Raw genomic sequence first — 20970 nt, forward strand, 5'->3', positions numbered from 1 at the left:
AGCAACAGTAAAAATGGATGAGAAACAAAGAAAGGAAGGTTTACTCAAGTTATAGAGGACCTGATGGACAGTAAGGCTGTATTTTTCATGCGGACACAACACTGAATGTACACTTTCAGCACATGCCATTCAGAGGTGCTGAATTTCTGCAATCTCCACTCAGTTGAGCTGCAGCTACAAGCAGCCAGATTCTCTGGAATGCAGGATCACTTAAACGTTTGTTTCCTGTGGGCCTCTAGCTATTGTAGTGCAAAATGCAGAATTATTCACACAGACATTTATCCTTTCCTTTTCTTGAGGGGAAAAAAAAAAAAGACACTGAACTAAATTCTGAGCCAGCGAGAGGGGATGCAAATCCCCTGGTTATAATGTAGTTCTGCCACAGGTGCATTTGACTAATTATTTACATAAAATTGAATGAGGAAACGATTCATATCTAAGCATTTGTTGCTGACTTAGCATGTGGCATAGAAAAAGGACAGGAGAGCTGTAAGCTAGACAAAGCTATCAGACATTACCGTTCAGACAACACCTACCTCACTCCAAACCAGCATGGTGCCGAAGATGACCTGTAACCCATCAAAGAAATTGTCTCCTATGATGATGACAGTGGCACCTCCTGTAGTCCATCCTTCACTTGGACTGATGGCTTTGATACATGGTGTAGCTGCTTTTCAACACACATGAAAAAGAGAAGTATTCTGCTGTTAGAGCCAGATTTTAATGATGGAAGAATTGAGAAAAATAAAATAAAAAGAGCTTTCATTTTTCCCCCCTTGGTAACACAAAGATTTCAGCAACTGTGTTCTTTTTAGTACATTTCCATGACCTCCAGCTTCCAATCTTTGGAAGCTATTTTTGTTTTTAATTAATTTGTTTGGGTTTGTTATCCACATTGAAAAAAATATTAACTTCTATAAGCCTAGAAAAAGGTAATATATTTTATATATAAATATAGATAGATAAATAATAGATCACAGCATGATGAGCAGAGACCAACTGGAAGTTAGAACAAATCTCTACTTTTTTTGTACATGAAATGCAGAATGCCTGAATTAATAAAACAATCTTCAGTGAGCTCGGTTTATTATCCATCATAACCTAAATTAATCAAGGAAACTCCCAGAAATACTATGGAAAATATTGGCTGAAAAAACCACCAAAGGGTGTAACCCTCACCATTTCTTTATGTTGTCTGCAATCAGATCCAGGTTGTTCTGGTATTAAACCACCCTGCCCTGCATAATGCTTTAGCAACTACAGAAAAAACTTCACAAAGCCAGAAACCACCATCCTGCCACCTCGTCACTCCACTTATGTTGTGTCTACTGGGTAATTAAGAAGTGTGTGCAATGCATTTCGCCTTATTCATACAGTCTGTCACCACTTTCATGAGCCACTTTCTTGGCAACACATGTACTAAGTGCCTCCTGAGGGGATGTTGAAAACTCAAGCAGAACTTAAAGGAGAAAGCTCAAATCTAGGTGTAAGATCATCTGTATTAAGACTATGAAAGCTGAAGCACTGTCAGCTTTATATACTGGTGGGGTAGGGCAATAAAAACATCCACGGGCTGATTCTCCTCCTCTGCAGTACTGGAGTACATCAGAATTTAACTGTTTTGAGCCCAACGAAATAACACTATTGTAAAAACAACCTGAGCAGGCCAAAAAGCACTGGGTAACTCTCAGCTGTTGAGTCTCAGGGTGGCTGTATAGGTTGATGAAAACAAACGACTCCAACTCAAATGCTACCTACTTCTCCTTGCTAAAATACAGGAGAGAGAATTATGATGCCACATCCTTAGATACTGCTTGAAGTAAAAAGAGCATCTGAACAATTTCATTAGCCACAAGAAAGATACATTAAGGAGCAGCAAAATTCCACCAGTCAGCCTCTGTGCTGGAAAGACACATTTTTCCTTTTGATGTGAACCACTCCTGAGCTCAAAGAGGCTGGCTCCATGAAAAGTACAAGAGAGGCTGCCACTGCCTGCACTACAGCTACAGTGTCATTCGGGTGTCAATCAACACAGCTTCATTAGCTGTGCATATATCTGCACGTAAACCTCTTCTTGTAAGTTGCTGGCACTTGGCTGTCCACTGCCATTTGGTCAAAAGGCTTGTTTGGTTTGTAATGCTGAATATTTGCTGAAATACTCAAGGGAGAGCTTTCATAAACTTATTAAAGGATATAGTAGGAAAACAGGAGGTATGAAAGTCACCTGCATATTAACACAATCCAAGATAGAACCCTTGCACCCATGAATTACTTAACATTGCTGAGTGGTGGCACAGCCCCTGCCCTGCTTCGCTTTAAACATAAGGACAGTAAATTCATTAATTCACAGAAGCATGCCTTAAAATGCTCCAGACATAAAGTGCTAAAGAGACACTGTGCATCTTTATGATTATCTAGTGGGGTTCCGCTTGGTTGGAGTTAATGCCTTCCTTCATCCCCTGGGCAGGACAGGCAGCATGAGAGGGAGCTGGGAAGGGAGCTGGTGAGTCACCCTCAGTAGTGTTACTGTGGGCTTCACTGCAGATTTGCACCACCAGTGATGGAGAGCATTCATGGTGAGCAAACAGACCCTGTTCCCACCTACAAAAGGTTCTAAGCGTCAGGCACAAAGTTTTCCACTACTTCAGCTGGTGGGGATGCCAGCACCAGTGAAAAACACAAACACACACATGCTGAAAAAAAATCATTACTCTGCTTCAAACTTGGCAGAGCACAGCCATTAAGTTTTACATGAGCTAACAAAAGAAACATCCTAACATTACCATCATGAAAATGCAGCGCACACACAGAGGTAACTTCAATATGTTTAATTTGGATTCAAGTTACTTGCATAAAAATGTGCATAAAACCATTGCAAAGTCCAAAACCAAATGCTTTCCTTTCAGCCGAGCTCATAGCAATGGTTCACAATGAAAGCAGCTTTTCAAAATGCCATCTAGCCCTTTCACAGAACCAAACCTTTTCATAAATAAAAAATAAAATCACTTCCAAATTACACCCTTTCTACTATTTCCGGTCAATTGTGGACACACACACCACCATAAAACCCAAAGATAACCATTTTCCCATGTGTTAGGGAATGAGCTACTTTTCTTTAAAGACTATAGGCAACATTTTTTTCCTAAATACCAGTGAATAAAAACTGTTTAAGACCATACCCCATTAACGGAAAACATATGCAGGCTTCAAAATTATAGAATCAATTCATCTTTAAAATGAATGCAAGACACTGTTGTGCCGTTGCCAGTCCCCACCAAAGGTCTTGCTGTTTGTCCTGTGATCTTTGCTGCAGTAGCTACACTGCACTCACTGCAAGGTGTAAGGCTGCATGTGCTGCTTTATGTGTTTGATTCTCATCTTTTATAAATGTTGCACTTCAATGAATCTGCTGGCAACTGCCCAGGACATCTCTGAGGAGGAGGAAAAGTCAGGACTGGGTTTTTTAATAAGTAAGGCAGTTTTGTATCTGCCACAGGAAAAACCTGAGGAGCAACAAGAGCACTGTGCGCTCCCACAAAATGTGGTATTATTTTTCCTTGGGACCAACACAAAGAACAGTGGAACTTCCCAGCTTTCCTCACACAGCTCTGTCTTTTATCTTAAAATGCACATCTCTGTACAGATTGGAAGGGTTGCATGAAGGTGCTTCCCCACAAAGGAATCACAGAATAGAGTCATACAATCACCAAGGTTGGAAAAGACCTCCAATACCACCTAGCCCAACCATCCACCTACCACCAATATTTCCCCACTAAACCATGTCCTTCAGTACATCATATAAATGTTTATAGAACACCTCCAAGGATGATGACTCAACCACCACCGTGGGCAAATATAATCATAGAATCACTAAGGCTGGAAAAGACCTCTGAGATCATCTAGTCCAACCATCCACCTACCACTGATACTGCCTACTAAATCATGTCCCTAAGCCATGCTGATGGCTGCAACCCAAGGACGCCCAAGGAGACATGCTGACGGAGGCATCCAGACTGCTGCCTGTTTTTGGAGGCACAAAACATGTTTATACAATGACCACTTTGTGACAGCTGGTGTTGTTTGGAATGTTGGTCTTACTAAATTCTTTGCACTTCCCAGGCCCTTTCCACGGAGCACCAGGAAGCAGGATGGAAGAATTGGGTACCGTTTGCCAGCATCGGCAGCAGAAACATCAGGAGGATGGCAATGCTATGACCTCAGCTCTATTTATGCCTCAGGTACACACGTCTGGCCAGCACAGGCCCTCAGCTCTTCATACTTCTTCTGTTAACCATCTGGCAACTTTCAAAGCGCTGTCTGGAAGGTGTTTACTTCTGTGCAACCCTAGAAAAACAGAGCTAGGCAGAATCGTCTTTTCATTGCGGACCTCAACTTTTCTACGTTTTGTTTTGGTCACAAGAGAAATCAAAGTACAGATCATTTTAAGAACAAAGTTCCAGAATCTCCATCCAAAATTAGCTATAATGCTTTTTAACCAAGAAAAACAAAATATTTTGTTTCAAAATATTATCACATCAGATGACATTTTGTAACATTAGGGCATCGTTTCTGAAATGATGTTTTAAAAACAAATAGAAAAGAAAAAGCTACATCAAATTTGTGTTCTTCTGTAGAACAAAAAGATTCTAGTTGGGAAACCAAAACTTTACTAATGAAGATTGCACAGTAAAAGACTTCAGGCCAGTTCCAATAATGGCAATGAAGTAGAAGGATGAATAGCGTGGACAGACCGTTATTTCAAAGAAGATTATAATAAAAATTCTTATATATCAACATTAAAAAGAAAACAGAACACCAGCTGGCAGCTTGCTTAACTGGAACAAAAAGAGTTTGGTAGCCTAACTATCAGAAGAGTTTTAAACCAACTCTCTGTGGCCTGGTATTAGTCAACACATGCTTTTCAAATTCTACTGGACTAAGGAAAAACCCTTCAGACTGCAGGTGTGGACCTTGCACACCTTGTGAAGCTGATGTGGTCACATCCTCCACCCATTGCAGTGGCTCAGTGGTTATGAGCCTTAATGAGCCGCTCTCCTCCTTCGCATACTATCAAGACAAATCAGTGTTAACATCTGACTTATTTTATTGCACCGCTACTTCAGTTTGAATTAACAGACATAGATTTTAGAAGGAAGAGTCCCAAACTTACGGAAACCAATAGGAATTTTGCTGCTGCCTTCAAAGCTAAGTTCTCTATCAATAAACTTTAAGGACTTACAGGCTAAAAACTTTAATGAATTTCAAGAACAACGTCCTTTTCAAGTCTTCATGTTCCCTTAGAATACATGCTGCTAAAATCTTGCCATCATCCATACAAAGGGTGATAAGTACCAACTCAGCAAACTGCGAGCAAGAAGGAAAAGTTTTGTGCTGCGTGTACCAGTGGGTTCCAGTGCTCCTGTGCTCCCCTAACTACTCATATATCGGGGATTTTTCTTCCTTCAAACAGTGACAATAAAATGATTACCCCTCCACAGTTTAGCATAATGGTTCAGAAACGCTCGTGGCATATTGCAGAGTTAAAGTGGAAATTATTAGGTAGCTCTTCTTTGTTATAATAATGATCACTCCACAAATAAAAGCTCTTCTCCCAAAGGTACTGCAAGGCACAAAATGCTAATTCTGAAGATTATGTGTGCGCTTTTATTAAATATTACTATGCCCTGTCTGTTTGAGGGCTTCACTGCTCTGATTGTTTTATGAGTGCCATGTTAATGTCAGCCCCATCTTGCTAGCAGCAGGCACACATTTTAGCTTTTGTATGAGAGTTGATCAAAGGCCGCGTGCTGAGGGAATTGCTGAGAAAACACGGACAAGCGATAAAAATCTAACAGATTAATTGGTTTAAATTCCATTTCAGAGTGTTGAACTTTGGCTCAGGACACTAATGCTACACTACCAGTCAGGGCCTAATTACCACATTTCCAATTCGCCTGTGAACAATGCTTGGAAGAGAGAATAATAACGGTCCTAATAATACTAATAACAATAATAACAAAGCAACAGCAACATCCCATAGCTTCCTGTACGCGTTCAGCAACCAACTTGCTGCAGGCACTTGTATGAGGAGATCCCTCCTTCTGAGCATAGCTACCTGCCTCAAACAGCAACTGGAGACAGGAGCTGAGCATCCGAATTCATCAATTTGATGAGCTACTGGTACAAGTTCCCCCCAAACTTAGATCCATATAGACCCACGTCTATAAACAGAGATAGCTTTTCATCCCCCGACAGAAATGATCTATTCCACTGATAGAAAACAGAGGCAGGGGGAAAAAAAACATATTTACCGCAAAGTTTATGGGTGGCCTTGGGATAGGGGTTAATTGAGCTCAGAGGTACATTTCCACCGAGGTGAATTAGTGGGATGCACAGCTATCAGCAGGGCTCTGGGACTGCTCTTCTTTAGCTTCTGAAATGTATTTGCGCTGTGATTAATATCCAGTTTTTGCTACTGACTGTAAGAACGACCTCGCCTGCAGTCTTTATCATGAAGTGTGGTTTCATTCTCTATTATTCCATAGATGAGGCTCTGACAACAGTTGCTGCATCACAACAGGATTTTAAATGATGGGGTACATGCTTTTATTTTTCTTCTCTTTGAGGGCATTGTGACATGCAAGGAAAGCTGCATAAAGCCAGTTAAAATTGGGATTCCAGAGAAATTTATAACTCATATTAGAGAAAGTACTGGAGTTAAATTTAATTCTCCTTTTTTTTTTTTCCTACTTTTTTTTCCCCCTTGGATCAAACCTAATTCCAGGCTAACTAAATATATGAGCCACAGATTAAGCCACAGCTTATAGGTCTGATCCTGCAACCTGTTAACCACTTTCACCAAACTACCAATTTTCAGATCAAGACAAATCAGTATTAAGCACCCAAAACCATGACTTATTCAAGTTGTGTTTCAGCAAACCACTTAAGTGCTTATAAGCCCAGCAGAAGAAGTTGGGGAATAAAGAACTGAATTTTTAAGGCAGTTGAGCAGTGCTCTGAGCAAAACCGTACACAGCTATGTAATGAATATGGAAATGGGTTCTCCCATTTCATATGGATGCAGTAGCACAAACTGAGATTTCTACAGCTTTTCTGTATTGTCTTATCTATCCTCAGGTACTCCTGAAATCATGTAGGGGTTGCACCTCTGAGCAGGGCAGTGCTCAAGAATGACTTGAGCCTAAATTCGTCTCCCATGGCATCAGAAGCTGAAGGTGTACATTGGAGTACATCTGATGGACTCCTGTTGGAGTGCTGAAGGCCTTTTTCATCAACACTGCTAGTTTGGCAAAGCGTGTTACTCCTTTAAAAGGAGAGAAAAACACATTTTCTCAAATTACAGATTAATGTAGGTTTTTATATGGGGGAGAGGGGTTGTTCCATTTACCACTGTTTACTGTTGATTCTCCACATTAAGCACTTGAGCAAATTTATTTTATCACGGGAAAAGATGGTTTTGTGTTTGTTTTGTTTCTTTTTTTTTTTTTTTCCCAAGACTGAAAATCATCATTTTCCAATTTTTTTCAGTTTGATAAAGGGAACCAAATAAGCAAGGGAGGGCTTGAGCTTGCTTTTGGGGGGCTTGGTTTTGTAGTTTGATTTGGTTTTCTTCAGAAATAATTTTCTCTTTCCTATTAAGCAGGATTAGCTATCTTCTGCTGACTTCAAGCACACTGAAAAAGAATGAACTCTACAAAGCCTGTGTGCCAATGCAACGTTACCACGGCAAGTCCAGAGTGGAGCTGTATGCAGCACAAGCATCGAAAAGCAACTGAATTGAAGTTTACCAAACTGGTCTGTATGGGAGACATCCACAGAACTGACCCAAAGTGTTCATTATGGGTGCTTCAGGGAAAGGGACTGTGGCAGGCTTTTTTTACATATTGTACCAGAGCATTAAGTCTTCATTCTTAAGCTAAACAATGCATTTGCTGTTTATCTTAATAAAGTGATGATCTTCCTGCTTTCCTTTTCCATACCACAGCCTGCTCTCCTATTCTCTCCTGACAATAAGCAGCTGCTGGCAGGAAACAGGGTAACAGAGGTTTCCCCCTCAAGGAGATAACTCATGCAGCTTTATGCAACGCAGGCACGAGGATGTAATGCTCCACCGCCCCCTCCTTGTACCATCTTGATATTTGGGACTTTACCATTTGCAAACTTTAAAGATTACAATGCCCTGCTGAAAATGGAAGCCTCCCTCTGGTTTTGTGACGCCTGCACTGGGTGAAATCACTGAGCCAAAAATACATGCATGGTGCAATCCCTCCAGGTGGGGGGAAGGGAGGGAAGGTTGCCTTTGTTTCTGTTTTCAAGGAGTGAAACTAAAATTACGGGCTGTGATTTTCTGCCTAACAGTTTGGATGCTCAGTTCCCATCAATGAGAATTGAAAATGTAAATTACTTAGTATGATATTCCACCTCTAATCAATACCTAAGCCACTGCCTCTTTTATCCTTGTTGATGCCTCAGCTAGCAAAGTTACATTTCACTGAGTCCTCTGTGTTTCTCTCCTTCAGAGCATCCAAAGCTTTCAGTTGTTGACCACTGCCTGAAGCATGATTGCATGGAAAAAGGAAGCAATCCTGAATAATGAGGAGTGTGTCGCAAAAAAAACAAAACAAAACAAAAAAACCCCAAAAAACCCAAACCGCTCTGCATTTTACTTACTTAAATCTTTCCATAAAAAATAATAACTGTAATCTCATATAATTGCAAGAGTTGCATGATCATTCATTCTTTTCATGTCACAGAGGAAGTTATGAAGTTTATTTGTTTGGTTTTGACTTCTGGAGGTACTTCTTGCTTTCCAAAAATTAATAAAGCAGCGCGAGGTCTCAGCATCTCGCTGCCAGTCAGTAAAACTTGACCTCCAAAAGGAAATTCTGACATGTTTGTTCGGCAAATAATAAATTCTCCAAGAAAAATGTACTGTTGTGAAAACACGTGAAAATTTCATTATTCAACACAGAGCTTCAGCCAAAATATATACATACATTAATAATACATATATACTTATTATTGAAATACATATGCTACATCAAGAAGCCTAATAATTTTATTGAGCTGTTTTTTTTATGGAGCGTTCTGACTTCTTATTTCAGAATAAGATTTGCATCTCAAAATTTATTTGAAAGGAAGAAAAAGAAATTTCAAGCCAAGATTTTCGCATTCATCATTTTTGCCTCAAAGTTAGAAGATTATTACTCCGAGTCGATCACAAAGTGCCAGCTGTGGCTGGCCTTGATCATACTTAGCACTGACACAACTCTTCAGTTCCAGGGCAGCTCCCCTGTTATCTTGGGCAGTGTGGTTGTGCCAAGGACATGCACGCACACTGGATCAGAAAGAGAAAAAGAGCACCCAAAAATATCACATAGGGCACACAAAACCTTGGAAGTGCTTCATCTCCACAACTGGCAAAAGACCTACGTACCAACTAGGTGAATGCTGCAGCATTCGTTTCTCCATCAGGGATGGATGGGCATGCTTTGTCCCCACAGAATAGTTCACAACACGTTCCCAAATTAATGCACTTCAGTTTCCATCCAAGGTACAGGAAAGCCACTCACAAAGGGTCAGGAGCAACATTTGTTTCTAAAAGACGGGACACTGAAAGCACGTAGGGCACTATGGTGGGATATATATGCAGAGGACTGCAGTGCTTTATATGAAGGTGTGCTTTAAAAGCTGCATTAGTAAAACAGTGAAAAAATCCTATATCCCTTGTTTCACTTTCAACTACTTCCTATTGATTTATCTTCTGTTGATAAAGTTACAGGGCCCTGCTAAGCCAATATGACTATTTTAAAAAACAATAAGCATGTCCAGAAAGGAGACTGCATCTGTTTAAGTGCACTAAAGTTTAAAAATAATTGCACTGATTCAATTCCTGGGTGAGAATGAAGCCAACCTTGCAAATGGAAGCCCAAAATGCGTAAAATAAGTCAACCTTAAAAGTATGTCGAAACAAACATCATTGCATAGCTCGCATACCCCAAACCCTACTGACTGCCTGGTCCCTCAGTGCTGCTCACTGGGCTCCTGAACCAGAAAAGCCTTTTATAGGATGGGACCCAGCGTTTGCTTAACCTGAGCCCTCTGGCTTACTGTTTTGCTGCATTCTTAACCTAGCCGAAAGGCAGGTGGGCAGGATTTCTAAATTCATGTTTTATTTCATCATTACTTTGGATTAATTCCCTCTATTTTCTGATGATGCAGAGTGGAATTCAGGGTAACATCATGCAAACCGGGGACAAAAATTCTTCCTCATCTTCCTTAATAAAACCATAAATGTCCCACAGTAAATCTTTCCAGAGGCAGCATACAGGATTAGACAAAAGCTCCCAGGTCAAGACACCTAGACCCTGAAAGGGGTAACAGTCCCAGCATCCTGAGTGCCACAGCAGCACGTCTCAGTGTTCAGAGGCACACAGGAATGTTATGGCCACACTGGCAAGATTTAGCCAAAGATGCTCTGTAATACATAGAAATTATCGTAAATGAAACACAGAGTTCCACCTAAATCAAAATTGTCACTACCCCAAACTAAATATTAGTACTGATTAAACCTAAATCTAACCCCAAAATCAGCCACAAGCCTCCCGCTGCATTACATAGCACAACAGTAAGAGGTTCACTAAGAGAGATTCTGTACTAATAATTTATTTCATCTGGATAAAAACAGGAGCTCAGACTAAAATTATTTTCTAGCTGAAGTCTCTTTGTTCAGCAGAACTGAGAAAGTCTGCCCACAACAGAGACCTCGAAGTAATGGGACTTTCAGAAACAGAATAGCGAATGCAGAAACGCAAAGCAGTTGTGGCAGAGACAAGGAATGTCTGTAATCCAGTTACTCCAAGGAAAATTCAAGTACCTTAAGAGTTCTTATTCCCTGCCTGATTTCTCTCACAATCACAGGCTGCTCCGTGATGCAATTTTCTGGAGCCTGAAAATCATAAAGTAAATATGAACAAGTCTAGTGGAAAATCTCTGACGCTAATCTTGGCCTGCGTCGTATTTTTAACAGGCACTGAATGTGTGCGCCGGATTATCCAGATGGCCATACAGGAATCATCCTGATAGGATTAAACCTTTGTGCTGAACTCTGCTCCATCTGTTCTCAGAGGTTTGCCTACCACTATCAGAATACGAATGTTCAGCCTATGTCAGCACCGCGGCTGGAAGAGCCTCTTAGCACACATTCACATGTGTACGCACACATATCCTCGAGTATATGATTAGTAACGTGAGATGAAGTTAGTCTGAAGTCTACCGCTAAAGAAACATATTGGTTTTATTATTCGTTTGAAGAGCAAAGTATGCAGCATCTAAATTCAAACAAAAAAAGCACTTCTGTTGTTGTTCTGGGACTTGTTCAATTCATTAAACCATAATACTGCCATAAATTTACAGATGAAGGCATGACTAAATGTAAAGCAGCAAGGCTCTTCATCTTTGAAATCTATTAGCGTGTGAGAATGTATGACACAACTGCACTTTGAAGATATCATGGTTAAATATTCCAGATAAAAAGCAGCAACAACAAAACACATGCGTGCACACAGCGTTGGTAGCTGTTATGTGTGTCCCGATCCAGTCACAGGCCAAGAACAAAAAAGTAATAATCAGTCCCAGTACAAGGAAAGCTTATTCCCATTAATGTTGCTTTCCGCTTTTATTATCTATTAATGACAGTCTACTGCATTCATTATTGCAGCCTGCCAGATGCAGCAAAGATCCATATTCATCATGTGCAGAAACTGTGCTTGGGCTGTCTCAGTGACGGGTTACACAGGCTTGCCAGCACAGACCCACGTCCTATGGATGGGTTTCCAGGCTGTGGGGCAGGGGAAAAGGTAGGGAATGTGGTGATGCTAGAAGAAAAGCATCCCAGTGATGCGAAGGCTTCAGCACATTGCTGTCCTGGCCAGAAACATACTACAAACTAATGATTACCTGGGGTGGGAAACAAAGTAGTTTGATCAATACCGTTGTTACTATTATTGTTATTTGGGAGGTTTACTTCAGGAACGCAATATAATGTTCAGCCCATGTTTGTGATGGCAGCAGGACAGTGATGGAGATAAGGTAACATACCCAATTTCAAGCAGAATCCCCATCTGCTCTGCAAAGACTGAGACCCCTTTGTTGTTTCCTCCTCTGTTCTCTGTGCTGTGCTGAATGCAGGGTCAAGCATCCCCTCCCAGCCATTTCGGCTTTACTTGCAAAAACACCGGCATAAAAATATATTTATAGTTCATAGTATCTGTCCAGCAATGACACTACATAAAACCAGCATGCTGAAAATCTGAGGAGTGAATACTTTGGACGCCAGCCTACAAATGCTTAGAGAAGTTGTTCTTTCAATGTGTCTGATAAAGTCATTCTATGCTTATTTATTTCGGGCCATATTCAGGTCTCCTACTTCAGGCATTGCACCATGTGTAATATCAGACTGCAGCTCCAGCTGTGTGAGTCAGGCTGCCTGAATCGGTATCCTCTTTCCGTTATATGATGAGCAGAAACAGGCAGAAATCTCTGGATGCCTGGAGACCTGGGAGCTCCTTCTTGGTTCCCAAAAGTACTGAGGGACCTCAGCCTAGGTAGGAAGCAGCCAGAAGCAGCCCTGTAAGAAATACTATGAAATACTTAGCAGCTGATACTGAACTTTCCAGTGGACACCTCTGTCTGCCTCAGTGATGAGAAGGCAGCACCTACAGATCCTTCAAGGTCTTAATTCCAGGAAGGTTTCCTGCTGCATGAGATATTTCTTCCCAGTGGGCTCCTAACAAGTCACTCCGCCACAAAGGGTCAAACCTCATCAGATATTACATTTTGCCTCCTCAAAGAGCCCCGGAAGACAAGTGATGCTCTCACCTGAATGCACTGCAGCAAAGCACCTCAAACCCCAACAAACTGAAGCCACAGTTTGAAAGACTAGCAGCATTGTGGTCAGTCCTGCAGTTTACCTCAGAGTTCTGGTCTTCTCTCTCAGCAAAGATCAGATAACACCAAGCCTATGAATTCCATACACAAGCCTGGGTTTTCAGCAAACAGCGATGTGAGCTGTACTTGCAGTCCCTACAGCAGGGAGATCCAGCACGTCTGCTGCCTTTGCACAGCACACACTGGGACCTCTGTGGGAAACACACACTGCTTTGGCATGGAGTAGGTATAAAAGCTCTGGGAAAGTTCCCCAGAAGCCATAATGACAAGGTATTAACCAAACAAAATTAATTCTGAGTTTCCTTCTCTTGCTAATAGACACTTGAGTAGTAATACACTAAAAAGTACATGGATTCGTGCATTATTTGAGATCAGGTTCTTGTAAGCATGCAGTTATCCAGTGGTTTCAATATCAATATCAATATCACATGAAGCTTTAGGCACTTCAGTGCTTCGGAACTTTGGCTTTGTGTCCCAGAAATTTGCAGAGGATTGCTTTGGGGTATCTACACTTTGGGTTGACCATCTGACCTGCAAAACCAGAAGGTCAGGAGGTGCTAAGCACTCACTTTATAAAGGTCATATCTTGTTGAGCATCTCAGCGCCTTCCCGCACCTTAACTTTCAGGCCTAAATGCTTAAAGTACTTTTGAGAAATAGATTCAAAATGGAATACTTTAGACGAATTTTTCATAAACCTTTTTCTTGATCTTTTTAATAAACATCCTAACTCTACCCACTTCACTCCATGAGGTCATAAACCAACACTGCTTATGTTACAGTCACTTTCACACTGACGATTTGTTTTGTCACAAAGAGAACTATAAATTCATGGAACGAAGGTGGGAAGCAGAAAGGACTAATTGTGACACACAAAGCTTTCTGGTTATGCTCAGCAAACAGCTTGGGCTGAGATTTTTCAAAACCAGGTTATGAAGTTGTACCACTGGCTTTAATGAAAGCACACTTTCCCCAGCGCGTTGCACTCCTGAAAATCCTGTATTCTGGATTTAGGCCAGACACACTCCATTCCAATATTAATTATTAGCAGCTTATTTGTATTCTTTATTACTAACATTAATAATTTTCAGATGGAAACTCAGATTAGAATAACCATTCCAAACAACCCGCTGTGGTGGGTTCCATTTTGTGCAACATTTTCCTGGTTTACACTATTAAATCATTTCCTTGAAAGTAGAGGAGCTTTGTCAAACGTTCATTTTGCTGGGGAAACACTCAGCAGGCACCCTGAGACCAACAGCCATAGAGAGACATAAATACTCACACTGCTCTTCTCTTGGTTCAGTGAGAGAACAACCTGAGATGCAAAATTACTGACTTCATTATTTGTGAAGTTATCGAATCAGAATACTCAACGTTACAGTTAGGTGGGAATCCTTAGATTGCCAGCACACAGCTGGTTGATATCTCTGGGCATAATGATTACAGAGACTTTTCATAAGCACTGATTGCTTTGGTCTGTTCAAATACTGGGGTGCTTAGTGCGAAATACTTGCAAGTGCCCAGATATCTGCCATTCTTTGATACCATTCTTTGATAATCGTGACTTTTGACAATATATTCAAATAAATTCTCAAAAAATCACTGGCTCTTGGCCTTCTTGTACAAATCACAGTTCACAAAATCCTTTCCATTGTACTCTGCCCATATCAGTAAGGGAGTGGAGTGAAAAAGTATTTCTCCTCAATACAACAAAGATATCCTATAATAAAACACTTAAGGTAGAGGAATTTGCTTAGAAATAATACCAACCCCATTACAATAACTTAATATCTTGTCATTTACTCATGCACGTTTTGGAAGGTTAGAAAAATAACATTTGGCAAAACTTCACCTCCATACAGTGTAACATCTAGCAAGCATTTCTATAATCCTAATGTCATTCTTCTCCCCTATGAAGCCATTGTATCAGTGACACAGTGGCCAGCAAAGCAAATTGAAATGTAACGAGTGCTCATTATCTATGAATATTCATTGCCTATTTGGGTGCTGCTGAATCCTCCTCTATTGATAGCTGCGCAGTTTCTGCCAAACAGAGCAGCTAAGGCTTTTCTACGTGCATTCTGTACTCCAATTCCTCTGAGACCCGGACAAAAACCTTAAGCCCTCAGAAATTGGTTGGTCCAGCTCTCCAAATAAGAGCCAACTCTCGTGGTGGTTGGAGAACTTCCATCTGAACTTTTCTCCTTTACCTGCTGTAACAAAACACAGCTATTTTTATACTAATCTCTTTCAAACTTTAAGAGTCCCGCCTTCTTTCCCCCCCCTTTTTTTTTTTTTTTTTAATTTTGGGAGCTGAGATCTGAAAGCTCCTCTGGGAAATTCACAAAATGCATTCTGTCTTCATTCAGGTACTATTTTTCATGAATTCATGACAATCTCGTAACAGTAGAGGGTAACACCATATCACAGCATGCCATCATTTAGATATTCTTGGGGAAGGGCTGGTTTCTTTCTCATGTATTTGAGAAGTATTAAGGGCAGCTGTTTATGGGCAGAAACTACCACACCTTAGCTTTTTAAAATCCAGGCGTCTCCAACTTCCACAGTATTTTTTTTTTCCTTTTCCCATTAGATGTGACACTACGTCCCTGGTACATGACTGTTAAGTAGGAATCCTTTCTAACTGAGACAATTTGGAGTACCCAAACCCGCCTATTCAGGAAGCATTACTATGGCCATTATGTAAAAACAACTCTTTCAAAAGGCTAAAATATTTCAGATGGTCTCTCTTAAGTCTCCTGTGCCACGGCAGCAGCAGCATTCGTACGTCCATATTATGAGACTATGTTTAAATAATGAAAATATTCACAAACTCAAATCTCCAACTTCACAGAAGACTTAAAGCCTAATGGCAAAACTGAAATTCTGGACTCTGCATGCACAAACCAATCACTAAAAATCTCTTCTGCAAGATTTATTTGTCTTGTTTTCATTTATCCTCAAACTAAAAATATATTTTGGAACATCAAAATTGCTGCCACCAGATAGTCTAAACTTTTAAGCATCTCTCTTCAACGCCTGATTTATGACCCAGACACATAGATTTTCTGCTTTCTCTTTGATGCAACTGGCTAGGAGGAGGGCAGCTCCATCCACCCACCAGTTCTTGTGAAATTCTCAGTAACTTCCAAAGAGGAAGCGGGGACACAGGGCCTGCAGACAGCAACACTGCTCTGGAGAGGATTGCAAAAATTCATCAGAACAATTCAGTGGGGCACAATGCAGTTAACACGTTTTGGAGCTGTGTGAATCAGAGCTCTGCTGTGTTTTGCTAACCTGATAGACTGTGTTTTCACTCCCGAAGGGACTGTTGTGATCACACAGCCAGGGATCCCATACAGCACCAGAGAGCCTCACCCCACAAATCCTAAGGGAGCAATTGCACAAGCCCATAACCTTTCCCTGACCTGATATACACCATTTAAGAAGAGACTGGGTCTTGATTTCATATCTGCAAACTGCACAGAATCTGCCACAGCTTTGGCAACTTGTTTCACTGATCCACAGTGCTAAAATCTTGTTGAGAACCATATTTGAGTCTTTATTTCTCTACGAATTCTCTAAAGTGTAGCACCTTATCTTTCTGGTTATGTTTTGTCTCTTCAGAGGGACTCTAGCTCCATCTGAGTACACAAACTGGACTAATCCACCCCTCATGTGTTCACTTATATTGGAAACATGCAGTCAGACCGCAGGGCAGTGAAGAGGTTAATATTATACATTCAGTGAGGTCAAGCTCCAAGAACACATAACAAGCCATTATGTAAAAAATTGCCTGAATTTATGAGTCACTGCATTTATGAAGGAGCCGATATGAGAAAGACAACTTGGCAAAAGTGAAGAAAATTATTTCCAGCTTGAAGTTTTGAAATCCTTCAGTATATCAAGGCTCACTTGCTGTTATTACTATCCATGTTGTGCAATGTTCTGAAAGTCACATTTTTTCCCCTTGTGTACACATTGAGATGTCCAACAACCCAAGGTATTCCTCCCTCATAGAAAATAAATTAAAAAGCAAACATATCACAGAATAACAGACAAGATCCCCTCATGAAGAGTGGTAGAATCCTAATATTTTTTTTCAATATTTTCCTTCTAAATAATAAATCAAGCCAACTGCATTTCTCTACATGGAATGATATCGTGCAGAAAAAGCCTGTGTGTTTATGTTTTTCAGATAATCACAAAAACATTCCTAAGTGAGGCAGTAAGATTTAACAGGTGCCTCCCTCCATAGATGCAATGAAGCAAAATGAAAGTTCCTTTGTTTAAGCTTGGTTGGTTTGTGAATGCAGTATCCCTAACTGTGATTAAGAAGTTGGACCTACACCATCTGAGTGGTAAAATGTAATAAATTTTGCAGATTAACCCTCTTTCTCAACTTCTTAATATTTTGCCATCAGTCAGTATTCTGTCTTATATTAACAACTTAATCAAGCAAGGACACGTGCAACAATAAGGGATTCAAGGTCAAATTGAAATAGAAGATCAGGAAAAAACTTCCTTTTTTAATGAGCTGAATAGAGAAATATACAGTCAACTTAGAACACAGAGATATTTTTTTTCTTTCAGATGTAAAGATTTAGTGGCAAATTTGAGCATGCGCCTCCAATATTATCTGAGATTGCCTGGGAGGGCAAGATTGGCAAGAAAAGCTCCATAAATGCCCTACTGCTGAGGAAAGGGCTTATCCAATGTACACAGCTGAAGCACAGCAACTACTGCTCTTCATTAACTGTACATTTTGCACCTGCAGATAGCAAACAGTCTGAATCATTCATTACTATTATCATGAACTGAAGCAACATAGTGAAAGCTTATGGCCTCACATGCCATAATACATAGACCAAATAATGTAGCCATTATTTCCACAAGGCAGCCATTAATAATGGCTTTGTTATATATTGATCTGTTTCAGATAGACATGGATAGATTTATATATATTGCATGCTAAAACAGTGGCGGGACATAGCTTTAGAAATCATGGTTGTCTTTGCTTCCATCAGCACACGCTGGTACCACGTCTCATAGTTTTTTCCTATTTCTACCTTGAATCTTTCCTCTTTTGCTGCTGTCGAGCTAACTCAGAGCCAAACCACCAGCAAACCCCATCACACCCAGTCCTTCAGTGCTCTCCCACAGAGGAAGAGGAGGAAGGGGAAAAAAAGAAAGAAATCAAACTGTCCCTTTAAAATAACAAGCATTTAAACTGCTTGTCAGTCATCTTCCTGACAAGGCCACTTGAATGTATTCAGGAATATTTGCATAAATGCTCACAGCGAGTTCACTGTGGCAGCTAGCACTAATGGTACATAAAGTAATTTAGTCACTTTTCTTAGGCATCCTGTCAGGGTGATAAGCACCCCCTTCTTTGCCTTGTTGCATATTAGATCATTAGATAATAAAGTGTTAGAGCATGCAAACTGACAGGGTCTCAGGGACTATCATTTTTCGAGGGCACTGCATTCTGCCAGCGAGGAAAAATAATACAGAAAGTGATGCTGCAATTGTCTTTACATTCTTGTAGAGTCATTGAAAGATTTGGGGGAAAAAGAATTTTTACTTTGTGGTGATAAGAGAGTTTTAACCGGAAACTTTGCAGACATCTGCAGTGGTGGACTTCATGCTGGTTAACTTGAAAAGGGTTATTGCAAACCCTGTCAGAATTGCCCCTTCCATAAGCTAGTCACTTAAATTGCACTGGAAAGGTTTTCCCTTTAAAATTGACACCCTGGAACGAACTACAAACTGAAACATATTCTAATGGTTGGGGCCTGCTGGCTCTTCTCTATACATCTTACTATATGTGCACAATTTATAAAGGTCAACCACACCAGTCTTCTGGTTTACCATAAACATAAAACAAGTGAGGATCCAACTATTTGTGAATGTAAAAGTGATAATTACAAAAACCACAAGATTGCTGTGGCTTACCCTATTTATACCACACAGAGATGTATGAAATAATTGGCCTGTGCCAGCTATTAATCTTCAAAGATATAGAGACATGCTAGAAAAAGGAACTTTACTGGCTGGCAAGCAAGATATAAATAGAGATGTGTCGGATGTCCCAAAAATAATCCAGGCTACCTGCTAATGAAATGGTAAGAACCCAAATGTGGAGATACCAGGCCCCTGAGTGGCTCAGCAAGTAAAGCTTCCTTTCTAGACTTTTGGCATCCAAAGTCTTTTTTTGGTGTCACATAGAGTGCAACTCCATAGTTCAGAGCAGTATGTCCCACTGCAGCTTTGTGAGGAAAAATAAGCTGGGTATCACCAACCAAAGCAGGCAGCCAGCACATTTTCATACATTCTCTCTCCCCTGTCCCAGACTTTTTGCTCTCGAAGTCAGGCATTCATCACTTTTGTGATCAGATAGTTGATTTAAAGAGTCAAATATCTAGAAAAGTACACATTTGGTCAAGGACATACCAGAGTTAAACACCAGCATTTCAAAACCTACAATCAGAAGTTGCTCAGCAAAGCAGCAAACCAGAGACAAACAAGCCACGACTCTGGTAGTTTCCAGTTTACCATTTACAAACTCTGTTCGGGGCAATCTGCCCTCCCCTCAGGGAGGCAGGAAACTGGAAAGAGCAAAGACAAACAAACTGTCTCTTCTACTTACACTCGAAGATATTATTCAAGATAAAAATTGCAAAACCGAGGATAAGAATACACTTAGTGACTCAAAGTAAAACTAAAAATTTATTTCAGTGAAGGAAACTCTCATCTGTTCCAACAGGTCTAAAGTTCTCGGTGGTTGCCCAAAATTCAACAACATTAAGCCCAGTTGAGACTTTTCCCACTTTTTCTCATTCAGTTAAGTGTTTTAGACATTCAATAGTGGCATTTAAAACACTTACTGGATTTCTTTTCTTTTTTTCTTTTTTTGCATCTCTTGGACACAAATATGCATAGAATTCCTGGAGAGTTGGATTGAAGGATTTAGTTAAAATGAAAGGCTCCACCAAGCCTTTGGGGAAAGCGTAATTTTGTAGGATGGAGGTTGCATTCAAAAGTAAGAATTTATTAGTGGTGGCTTTATGAGGTTGCTTGAGAGGTGCCTGAGAAACTAGATTAGAAAAATCACCTTTCCCAAAATGTACATATGGAGATAGTTTGCAGATGTTGGCTTTTAATAGCTGCACGATATCCAAGTTTGTGTAACTATGCAAGCAGAGTATCGTCTTTTTTCTTTTTCCACCCCCTTCTTTTTTGCCGATAGAATCCTTCAGGTAGACAGGAGAGGGAAGAAGGGAGATGTAAGTGAGGATTTTATGATACCATGCATAGAAACACCAACCACAAGTGTGAGAAAGTAAGCATTGTGTTGACCAAACTCATACGCTGAGAGGACTGAAAGGGGGAAAAGAGATTGCCACTCTAGTAGGAATAAGTGAAAAATAAGAGGTTTTTGAAAGGCTAGACTTAATGGAAGGATTACGAAGTTGAATGCGGCAAAGTTTCTTTTCATAATGTTCTGCTTCCTGCTAATTAATAAAGACAGAGTTCGAACATTCTTTGTAAAAATTCAGCACAAATTATGACAGTGGTTTGTTTATTAAATTAGGTTGTTGGCAGGATGAAAAAAAAATTCTATAACATGAATTATAGCTGAAAATGGCTCATAGCCTACATAAAAAGTTAGAGCTAAATAAATACAGATGTAAGTTATGTTTATATAATGAGAAACGCTGCTGAGCTAAGAATTTTAGGTTGGTAAGTGTGAATTACAGACCTGATTCTGCAAACACTTATCAATACCCTCAACTTTACTGACACAAGAAGCCTCATTGATCCCAACAGGACCATATGTGCACATAATCTTAAATATATGCATAAGTACTTGCAGGACTGATGCTCGAAAGCATGAACAGAATAGAAAGCTATTTCCACAGGAATCCACTGAGTAGTAGAAACTCTCACATTTACCCATTTCTTGCTATTAATAATTTCTTTTAACATGCCTAGTGAC

General features: G+C 40.3%; 1 protein-coding gene across 1 annotated transcript in view; it reads right to left on the reverse strand.

The window, feature by feature from the left end:
- The window catches only part of EBF1 (EBF transcription factor 1), a 99090-nt gene that overhangs the window by 68483 nt on the left and 9637 nt on the right, over positions 1 to 20970 (reverse strand). The window contains exon 3 of the mRNA XM_042881522.1: positions 537 to 670. Coding sequence (XP_042737456.1) covers positions 537 to 670 — 134 coding nt within the window. The remainder of the gene's footprint in view (positions 1 to 536; positions 671 to 20970) is intronic.

The sequence above is a fragment of the Lagopus leucura genome, unplaced genomic scaffold (assembly GCF_019238085.1).
Source record: "Lagopus leucura isolate 7727_CA_CO unplaced genomic scaffold, USGS_WTPT01 Super-Scaffold_100030, whole genome shotgun sequence".
In the NCBI taxonomy this organism is placed as follows: Eukaryota; Metazoa; Chordata; class Aves; order Galliformes; family Phasianidae; genus Lagopus; species Lagopus leucura.